Raw genomic sequence first — 9547 nt, 5'->3', positions numbered from 1 at the left:
CCAAGGTGACATAATCTACAATCACAACCTAAGCAAAATGTGCCCTGTTACGAACGCCTCTCGGAGGGAACGCAACGCCCTGCTGCTAGTAAGCCCCCCCCCAGTGGAGTTAGAGAACAGGTGTGGGGTTGTAGGTGTGAGGAAAGGACACAGACAACCCCAACAACACAGGACTGGGGAACGTAACAATGCCTTAAAAATATACGCTTGTAGTATGTTTTTATATTTCATTTTAAGCAGCTGCCAAGTGCGCTTTTGTGCCAGTGGAAAGTACCTACATGAACATGCAATTTTATTCAATTACATTTCAGTACTTTTTCACCTGTATTAATAACAACAATGGACAGTGTGGTTCAAGTTTCAATGTATGGACTGGCTACTGCATTCAAGGCATTGACTCGGCCAGCAATTGTCTCTCACGCTTTTTTTCACGCTTATTTTTTCCGGCATATTGGCTCCGATTCACCACAAACACGTATTACCACTTCTAACTGAAGTGGGGTTGTCGTCAAAATAATAGTCTATTTATTAACCAATATAAAAATGTAAAACAGCACGGAAACGGCAGCAAGGTATGATTCAAAGTGTTTATTCGAATCCAACACAAAGGATTGATTCCAACAAACTTGAGTAGACCCCGGAGTCTGACTGAAATTTTTCTCCGGACATTTGCTTCTATATTTGTTCTCCATTATTTTATATTTTATCATATGTGGTCACAGATTCATGTATGCAATTCACACTCGGTTGGTCCATTGTCACAGAATTTGAATAGCCTGGACTTTCTCCTTCCAGGGCCCATGTGAGGCCTTGCGGCCCAGCTGCACAGGTTATACCGAGTTTAAGGACATAAATCTGTCCCCTGATGTCTGGCACTTGTAGTTCTCAATATCTGGGCTTTGTAGTCCTTCATGGGAGAGGCCTACTCACATACTTCTCTCTCTTGCACTCAAACTTTTATCCATCTGGTCTTAAACATTTGGCCTCTATTTCTTCTACGTTTTAATGGTAATACTAATCAGTCAACAGCTTTGCATCTGGTTTTCAGTAATATAGCATATAAAAGTAATAAAGGTGATTAAGAGGTTCATCCTCAATCATATAATCCATAACCATTTCTCCATCGTCATAATTACAGCAGTGTGATGTTTTTTCTACAACAGGGTGAAGTAGGAAGATTTTTTTGTTACCGGGTGCGAGTGGACATACACCAAGTTGATTAAACTAATGAAAATAAGCTGTTCTGGGACCAAAAAGTCAGTTTTCTATTTTAGGGTAAATCAAATGAGAGTTCAGGGTTAGGCTTACAGTTTGTTAAACCCTCTTTCTGGAATAAGGTGTGTTCTAAACAATCAATAATTATTGAATAATAAACCTTGGTTCATTGGCATACCCTTGTAAATGATAGATTTTTTGCTAAATATACCAATTTTTTTGCTAAATATACCCATTTTTTAAAGAGCTATAATGAACATATATCTGCCACCAGGCACATAAAAAAGCAATGAGTTGAACATTTTATTCATTTGTTGACAGTGTTGCATGTTATGCAACATATGCATGTTACACCCAGCTCATGGAATCTGTGAGTGGGGCTAAATGTGTGCTTTGGCTGGATGTAGGGGTGTGGCCCATTCGGGTGGGGTGGGTTCCACTGTACAGCTGGAGAAGGGGACCCAGTGGGGGCAGTCTAGCTGGGACAGAGACCCTCTCCTCCACCACCCTACCCAGGGTACAGACCCGCCTCTCTTGTTGGAGCCAGTACAGCATCTCAATGCGATCCCATCGCATCTTCTCACAGTATGGTCTGCCCTGCGACACAATGCACACAGCATCTATCACAATTCTAGAATTTTTATCTGGCACACACACTTTGTACAATGTGACTTCATTAGTCGGATTTTGTATGTTTTTTTTCTTCTGTCTCCCCCCCAATCATAACTTTGTTACTACCAAGCAGCTGTAAAAGCTATAGGGTCAGACTTTTCACTTGGCTACAAGTAAAGGTAGTGAAGAGGTGAACATTGTCAAGGTAAAAAACTGATAAAAGATTAAATAAAGAAAAAGCGACACAAAACCTCCTATAGTCTATGCTCATGACCAGTATGACTGTGACGGATACAGATGTATTGTATACATACACAGATTCATCCTACTCACTTTGTAGGAGACTGTGTCATTGAAGCAGTCTGAGATGTGAAGGATGGTCTTAGATAACAACTTCTCCAGAGATGTCAGCTGGCCATGGAGTTTGTCCCTGTGCTTGGACTCCTCCATCCTGGCTACTGAAGTTCCTTTGTAGCCTTCAAGAAATGTGATAATCAAATTTAAAAATAACAAATCTAAATCCGTGAGCAACCAAAATATGGTTTTAAGAAAACCCAACACAAAAAAAAAATGTAAATCTTATCTAGACTACATAGATTAGATATCTATTAAATCACAAGATAGCATGAAGGTGTAAACGGTAAATATAAAACCTTTCTGGCTAATATTAAATATACTGTATTTTATGTATGAGCTACTGTATTTGTATGTTGCTTGGGTAAAATAATAAATTATAAAATCATTAAAACAAACATCCAATGACGCAATATCAATGCTATCTAAACTGTTGACACAAGAGGACAAAAGAGATTGTTATACCACGCTGAAAGAACCTATTGGGGTCAGAAGCCTCACGCTCAAACAGTTCTAGACGAGCAAGCAGAGACTCCCGTTGCTGGATAAGTCGAGCAACACGCTCCCATGCTGCTGTAGCCTTGACACACACACAAATGTTATCACACTCTTACATGTAGAACACATTCACACTCACAAACACGTTGAAGCAAGATTTTACGACGGTTATGTGTTTTTGTGTAGAGAGAATGTCGAACCACAACCTCCTCCAGCCGGTTCCTGTGGTTGTGGGAGCTGTATTTAATGGCCATGTCCAGTCTCTGGGCATTGGGAAGACACACGGCAGCCCAGATCCTCTCAAGTCTCCTCTGGAGTTGCTCCTTGCTGTCCGTAGGAATGTTTCCGTTCGTCCCTGTCCTTGCCGCCAGCTTATGGCCTTTCTGTGAACCCTGTTCGGAAATTGTGGTGGTGGTTGTAGTGATGTGGGTTGGGGTCTGATTTGGAATTTGTTCCTAAAGTGTAGTCCTACTTTTTCTCTGGATTCTCCCCTCCATAAAATGTTACATGACATTGATGAAAGCATACGCAAAGTAATAGGCCTGTAAATTTGTATTCACATTCACTCAAATGTGCTTACTTAAAGGGACATACAAATAGTGAATAAAGTGAGTGCAGCAGATAATCAAGAACCAGTATTGCATAGTTAAACAATAATTGAGTTGTTAATGCCAATGAATGGTATGTATTTGATATGGGGAGAAAATATAAGATATTAGGCTGCTGTGATAGCGATTCCCCAGTAACTCGGCAAACAATCAGACAAGCATATGCATGTACTGCACCTGTTTAGACTTGTGCAAGGTCTCTTCATCTAGGCTCACTTCCTCATCTACAATCACAAATCAAATATTAACAACACCCACAGACAATAGGTTGTCCTTGTCAATAGTTCCTTGAGCAGAATGTTACCTGTTTAAGTGAGTGTGTGCGCGAGGGATATGAAATTAAAATACTGTCAATAAATATTGTGCTTGCAAATTCAGAGTTGTGGTAAGTAAGTAAACAGCCAGGGAGTGTGTGACAAATCATATTTAGATTTGTGATTTTGGTGTGTGTGATAAAAGAGTAGGCTGTTACAGTGTTTGGGGTTTATTTTTACCCTCCATTTCAGGTTCCTTCCAGAGACCCCCTAACATCACAGCGTTGACATTCCACACCCCTGCAACATACTCTTGTTTTGTTCTCTTCAGAGCCTCAATCTTCTCTCTTTGACGTCTGAAAATAAGAATCGGGCGTGGAAGAGGGAATGGACTTAAGGCCGATTTATACTTCTGCGTTTTTACGCACACGCACACGAGGAACGCCCCCTCCGTCAAAAAATGGCCTCTGCGTGTGTATTAAGAACCGTTTGCGTCAGGGGTGGGGGCGGGGTTGCCGTGACCAACAAGAGAACAGAATCCTTTGACCGCCATTGTTGTACGTTTTTACAACTCTTATTTCAGCTAAACAGTACATGTAAACCAGCATCTAAATTAAAATGTGACGAGAAATGGGCAGTGTAGTTGCTGAAAATGTGCTTATTTTATTGATGAAATGGTTCATTTGTTCATCTGCTCCGACCTTTCGATAACCTAGCTAGCATCGCAGTGCAGCGTCATCTACTGTTCTGGCAGTGAATTGTTTTCAACACGCAGAGCCAACGGAGTAGTATAAATTCAACCAGTCCGTCCGACTCCGTGCGTGCGTCTGTCCGTTAACGGAGACGCAGAAGTATAAATCGGCCTTTAGTTGTTCTGCATGAAACTGTAAATGTTCATGCTGATCATAATGAATAAAACTTAGACCTGCTCAATCAAACTGTTACATTCCAAGAGACAGGGTATTGAGTTTTGGTTTGTGTTTTGCGTCTTGCTGCTGGGCGCTACCCACATACCTTTCCACCTCCTTCTGTTGGAGTTGCAGCAACCTCCTCTTCTCATCCTCTTCATCATCTGCATCATCACTGTCGTACAGGTGAAAGACCACGCCCAGATAGTCAGAGTCCTAGTGACAAGAGTTAAGGGGTCAAATCTTCCTCCTTCCTTCTGCATTGTGTATGTGCCAAAGGAAATCAAATTGTCGCGCGTGTTGGAGGTTTGAATATAATTGGTGAAGTCATCTATTATATTTCAACTTTGCATACATGCATGACTGCAATTGGCAGTGTGCGTGTATGCAAAGTTGAAATATAATAGATGACTTTTCACCAATTATATTCAAACCTTCATGCTCACTTTTGCTCATGCAGAAACAACGCATGCATGGGCCGGGGTCAGACCTGGTTGGAGATGTATTGAAGGTAGTCTTCCAGTGTGAGGTTGGTCTTCCACCACTGTAGCCACGCGTTATAGGCCCGCGAGTTGATGTCCGTTGGTTTCTTATGGTCCACAGGGCCGTCACACCTCTTTCTGATGACACACATGCGAGAGTCCAGATGTGCATGCATTTGTTCCATGATGTGTTATGTCTGATACAGTACCAAAACACGGTACAAAAGAAAACCAATTCCAACATTCCTGCACCTGTTTAACTTGGGATGATATGAGCTAGCACGTCCCAAGCAGGTCACCTTTAAAGGGGCAATTGACTGCAAAACCGATTTTACCTTGTCATAGTTGAATAACAACAGTTCGGTGGGTAAAATGAACATACCGTGAATAACAAAGTCCATTGACACCTCTTTCCTATTCAAATCTCAAAAAGAAAAAATGTGGCTGTAAAACGCTAGCTTTTCAACAAAGCTACCTGTCTGACGTAGGACCGGGGACCGACCTTTTTGGCTCTGGTCTGTATCTTTGTCACGCCCCAGAATTTACATCCAGACCAGCCCGAGGTAGCGTCTATCTCCGATACTAGTTTAACTGCCGCTGCTCTGTGTAGGCTACTTATAAGGAATTACAAAGAAGAACGTTTTGAATTATAACAAGGATATTGAAAATGGACCACGGTCGTAAATGCTGTGTTCCAGGCTGTACAGGGAAGGCTAACACTCACAGTCTTCCCAAGGAGCCAAACATTCAACAGGCATGGCTGCTGTTGTCTATGAGAAGATCCCGGCGAAGTTCGACACTCAATCATTCATTTGCTCTGAACATTTCACCCAAGACAGCTTTGACAACCTTGGACAATTGCAAGCAGGATTTGCTAGGAAGCTGAACCAGGAAAGAGGTGCTGTTCCGACCGTATGCTCATTGCAACCGCAAGCTATAAGGACAGTATGATGTTGTGCTAACAGTTATTAGCAATGCTAACGTTTCCTGTATATAGCATACCAGGTAGAATGCTAAATAAGTTTCTACACACATCAAATGACTCTAGCTAGACTAGCTGTAGTCGGCATTAGAAGGGAAGCTTCCGAAAAATAGCCAGAAAATGAACAGCAGTCTGGCTTATTGCTAACGCCTGTCTAGATAATCTATTTGAAAGAACTGGAGAAAGTCAGGTTCTTGACCCTTACAAAAAAGATGTATATTAAAGTATACTATAAGTATACTAAACTAGAGAGGGTACATTTTCTGGGGAAATTGTAGGGTGTGCTTGCTTGCGTTGGTTGCAGGGGTCCGTATCTAAATTACAGTGCGTTCACACTGCAGCGACGCGATGCAAGTGACAACATGTTTTCCATTAATTTTCTATGGAACCAGGCGAATCGCTTGCGTGGTGCATTGTGGGTAACGACGCAACAGAGTTGAGATTTTCTCAACGTTATGCAAATGAGGAGCGATTTTCGCTAGCGATGGCCAATCGCAGTGTTTTCTTGTTTCTCGAAACGTAGCAACCATGGTAAACATTTCTAGCTTTCAGTTTTTAAGATGGAGAAGCTAATCGCCTGTGTGGCTACATATCCAGTCCTGTACGATACGTCCCTGTATTTGTACAAAGACATTAATAAAAAGAAGGAGGCCTGGCACAGGTTTGCCGACGTTGTCGGTGCTCCTGGTGGGTTTTCTGTACTTTCAAATTCAGTCTGTTGTCACAGTACTTAACTTTGTTCTAGCTAGTTACTGTACAGTAGTAGCCCGGCTGGAACTCCCTGGTCGTATCGACAGATTAGCAGAGACTTTGAGTAATATAATAAAACGTTTTTACACATGTCAACGTGTATGTTTATGAAACAGTTTTGTATTTTGAGTATAAGTTTGACTTTGATCGATGTTGCAAGTACGTAAACCCAAGTCTGCACAATTGGCCATGACAACTACAACAGTGATTTTAGAGAACTACATTCTACATAATGTCCCCCCAGCGTGATGAACTGTGGGAAGGCGAGCGATGGCAAGCGATTCGCATCGCTGCAGTGTGAACACGGGGTTTACAACTGATATTTCTGTATATTTAATATAAAAATGCATAGCCTACTTATTTATAAAGATTACATATATTTAAAAGCATATTTTTTTCTGCTCATTTACAACTCAAAATACTAAGAGTGAAGAGTAGAATGAAATAGTTGTCTTTTCAGTTCCCCTGCAAGAGGGAATGGTGTTCAGAAACCTCATAGTTGAATCAAAACTAATACATTTGGCAGACCGGTGAGAAAATTGACCTAATCTCTATGACTTAAACGTCATTGTAAGTTTTTCCCTTCTCGTGATATTTTCAGGCATTTAGCCTACTCATATTGCATTCATTCATGAATAAAAAAAAAACTTTTGAAGCTTATTTTAACAACCACGTTACCAGCAGTAGCTATCTCAGATGGAATCGCGATTCAAATAGTACTAGGCTAACTCAAAAAAATGCCCCCAAAAAACGTAAATAAGCTTGACATTTATTTAGGGTAAAACCACTCATTCATAAACGTGTCAGTGGTAGCGATCATTGTCAGTAACAAGGTGCGATATAGCCCTGCTGTGTGGAGAAGGTGCCCCTGTAAATTGTAGGCTACTACTACTCGGTAGCAATTGCGTTGGTTGAATTCGATTTAACGTTACTTCCGTTGTACGGTCTAGGCTGAAATGAATTATTTTCATGAACAGATTGACAAAGTTAAGGCTGTGGCAATGGAGTTCAGGCTAGTAGTCACTAGTACTGTAAACAGCTGTGGAGATGTTTTTGTTAGCTACAGTAGCCTACTAGACTAGGCTACAGCGTTGCAGTGAGCTACACTGGTTTGAAACCACAGGTAATGATAATTTCACCCACAAATCGTTTACTTGTAATCTAATGTCATAATAAATCCTACAACGAAAATGTATTTGTGAGGAATGTTAATTTTAACGATTGAAAACAGATGCATCATAGACCGCTGTAGTATGTGTTGCCCGGGCAACAGAGGCTAATGTCATGATGCTATTGCTTCAGTGAAATAGTAGACTACTGTTTCCGAAAGTAGATGTACTTCCTTAATAATATTAGCTTATATTGTACATTACACATTAGAATTGTGTGGCGTTTCTGCAGCCGCCTTGCAGTAAAGCAGTTATCTCCCAGTTTTCGTGACGTTAGTGGCGTCAGTGACTGTGGCTAGTAAGTTAGCCACCGTTAGCTTCACTTTTCGCCACAAAAACTTAATTTCTACTTAAACCGCGCAACGGAACGTAAATCCCAATACAAGCAACTCAATCGCTACCAAGACGAAACGTTTGACACCTAGGTTGTCTATGTAGTCCAAATATTAACAACGTTTTAGGGGGGCAAAAAGAATAATAATAATAATAATATATTTGTGAGATAACAATGGTTGTGCATTGCCGAAGGCAAAGCACACCCAAATATGGATAGTACACTTTTAGTTCACTTTTGATATACTTTTAAGAAGTATGCTTAGAAAATAGTTCACTTTTAATATACTTTTAAGAAGTATACTTAGAACATAGTTTACTTTTAGTATACGTTTAAGGATGCTTTGAGAATAGTTCACTTTTGAATACTGCAAAGTAGCCTGTGTAGTGCACTTTCAGTTCATCAAGTATACTTCCTCAAGTACTTCAAAGTATACTTTGGAATACTTTCAAGTGCACTTTCATTTAAGTACGTCAACAAGTAAACTTCTAAATGTAATTTTACTATTATTTACTAATGTGTTAAAATGTTTATGGCCCCCTCAAACGCCTCAGATCTTGAGTCACTTGGCGAGAACGGGGCCCTCATAATAGTTTACTGCAGATTCGTAGCTCTTCACTACGTACTCAATAACGTACTTTTAAGAAGTACGCTTAGAAACAGAAAATGGTATAAATTTTTTCTGGAGTAGGATGTATGTTTTCTATTATTATACAGCAAAAACAGTCAAAATAATTTTAAAGTACATTACAGGTTACATTTTTTAGATCCATCTCATTCTAATTATTCATGTCTATGAAAATCTAATGCATTGCACATTGAATCTTTTTTTGTTACTGAAGCTGTAACCTTAATTACTGCTAAAACATTCTGAAACCCTATACTCTTATACTAATAATTATCAATTAGAGTATTAATGGGAAAAAATGAAAAAGCTACTTGAGAATTTGAAGGTTATACTGTCAAACTGACTGAAGAATGAAATAACGACCTGAAATAATGAAGATAGTGTGGCTCATTGGCTAGTCAATTCCCATGATGCAAGGCGGTAAATAGTGTTAAAATTTGCTGATAAGTTTGCCGTTTGTTCAAAATACAAATGTAACTTCATGAATTTCGTTTTTTAAATGTGTCTGCTTAGAATATTGAGTTTTGTTGCGTGGTAATTGTCATCGTTGTGCTGGTTTACCATTGTAACCATGAGTTAAATGACTGTTACATTTGATAAGAACAGCTGGATTCTAGGAACTCGTGAGTATGTAGTGAAGAGCTACGAATCTGCAGTAAATTGTTATGAGGGCCCCGTTCGCGCCAAGTGACTGAAGATCTGAGGCGTTTAAGGGGCCCATAAACATTTTAACATTAGTAAATAATAGTAAAA

General features: G+C 40.0%; 1 protein-coding gene across 1 annotated transcript in view; it reads right to left on the bottom strand.

Annotated features, from left to right (window-relative positions):
• Nucleotides 1–573: 573 nt before the first annotated feature.
• The window catches only part of ccdc87 (coiled-coil domain containing 87), a 63748-nt gene continuing 54774 nt past the window's right edge, over nucleotides 574–9547 (bottom strand). Inside the window, exons 13-20 of the mRNA XM_084701494.1 lie at nucleotides 4940–5069; nucleotides 4556–4665; nucleotides 3782–3897; nucleotides 3465–3511; nucleotides 2886–3071; nucleotides 2647–2761; nucleotides 2161–2303; nucleotides 574–1812 (exon numbers count right to left, since the gene is read on the bottom strand). Of these exons, the coding sequence (XP_084557620.1) occupies nucleotides 1564–1812; nucleotides 2161–2303; nucleotides 2647–2761; nucleotides 2886–3071; nucleotides 3465–3511; nucleotides 3782–3897; nucleotides 4556–4665; nucleotides 4940–5069 (1096 nt within the window). The 3' untranslated portion in view covers nucleotides 574–1563. The remainder of the gene's footprint in view (nucleotides 1813–2160; nucleotides 2304–2646; nucleotides 2762–2885; nucleotides 3072–3464; nucleotides 3512–3781; nucleotides 3898–4555; nucleotides 4666–4939; nucleotides 5070–9547) is intronic.

This window comes from Hypomesus nipponensis, chromosome 7 (assembly GCF_054491055.1).
Source record: "Hypomesus nipponensis isolate SF chromosome 7, ASM5449105v1, whole genome shotgun sequence".
Taxonomy (NCBI): Eukaryota; Metazoa; Chordata; class Actinopteri; order Osmeriformes; family Osmeridae; genus Hypomesus; species Hypomesus nipponensis.
Note: the sequence above shows the minus strand (reverse complement) of the source record. Positions and strands in the feature narration are given on the sequence as shown.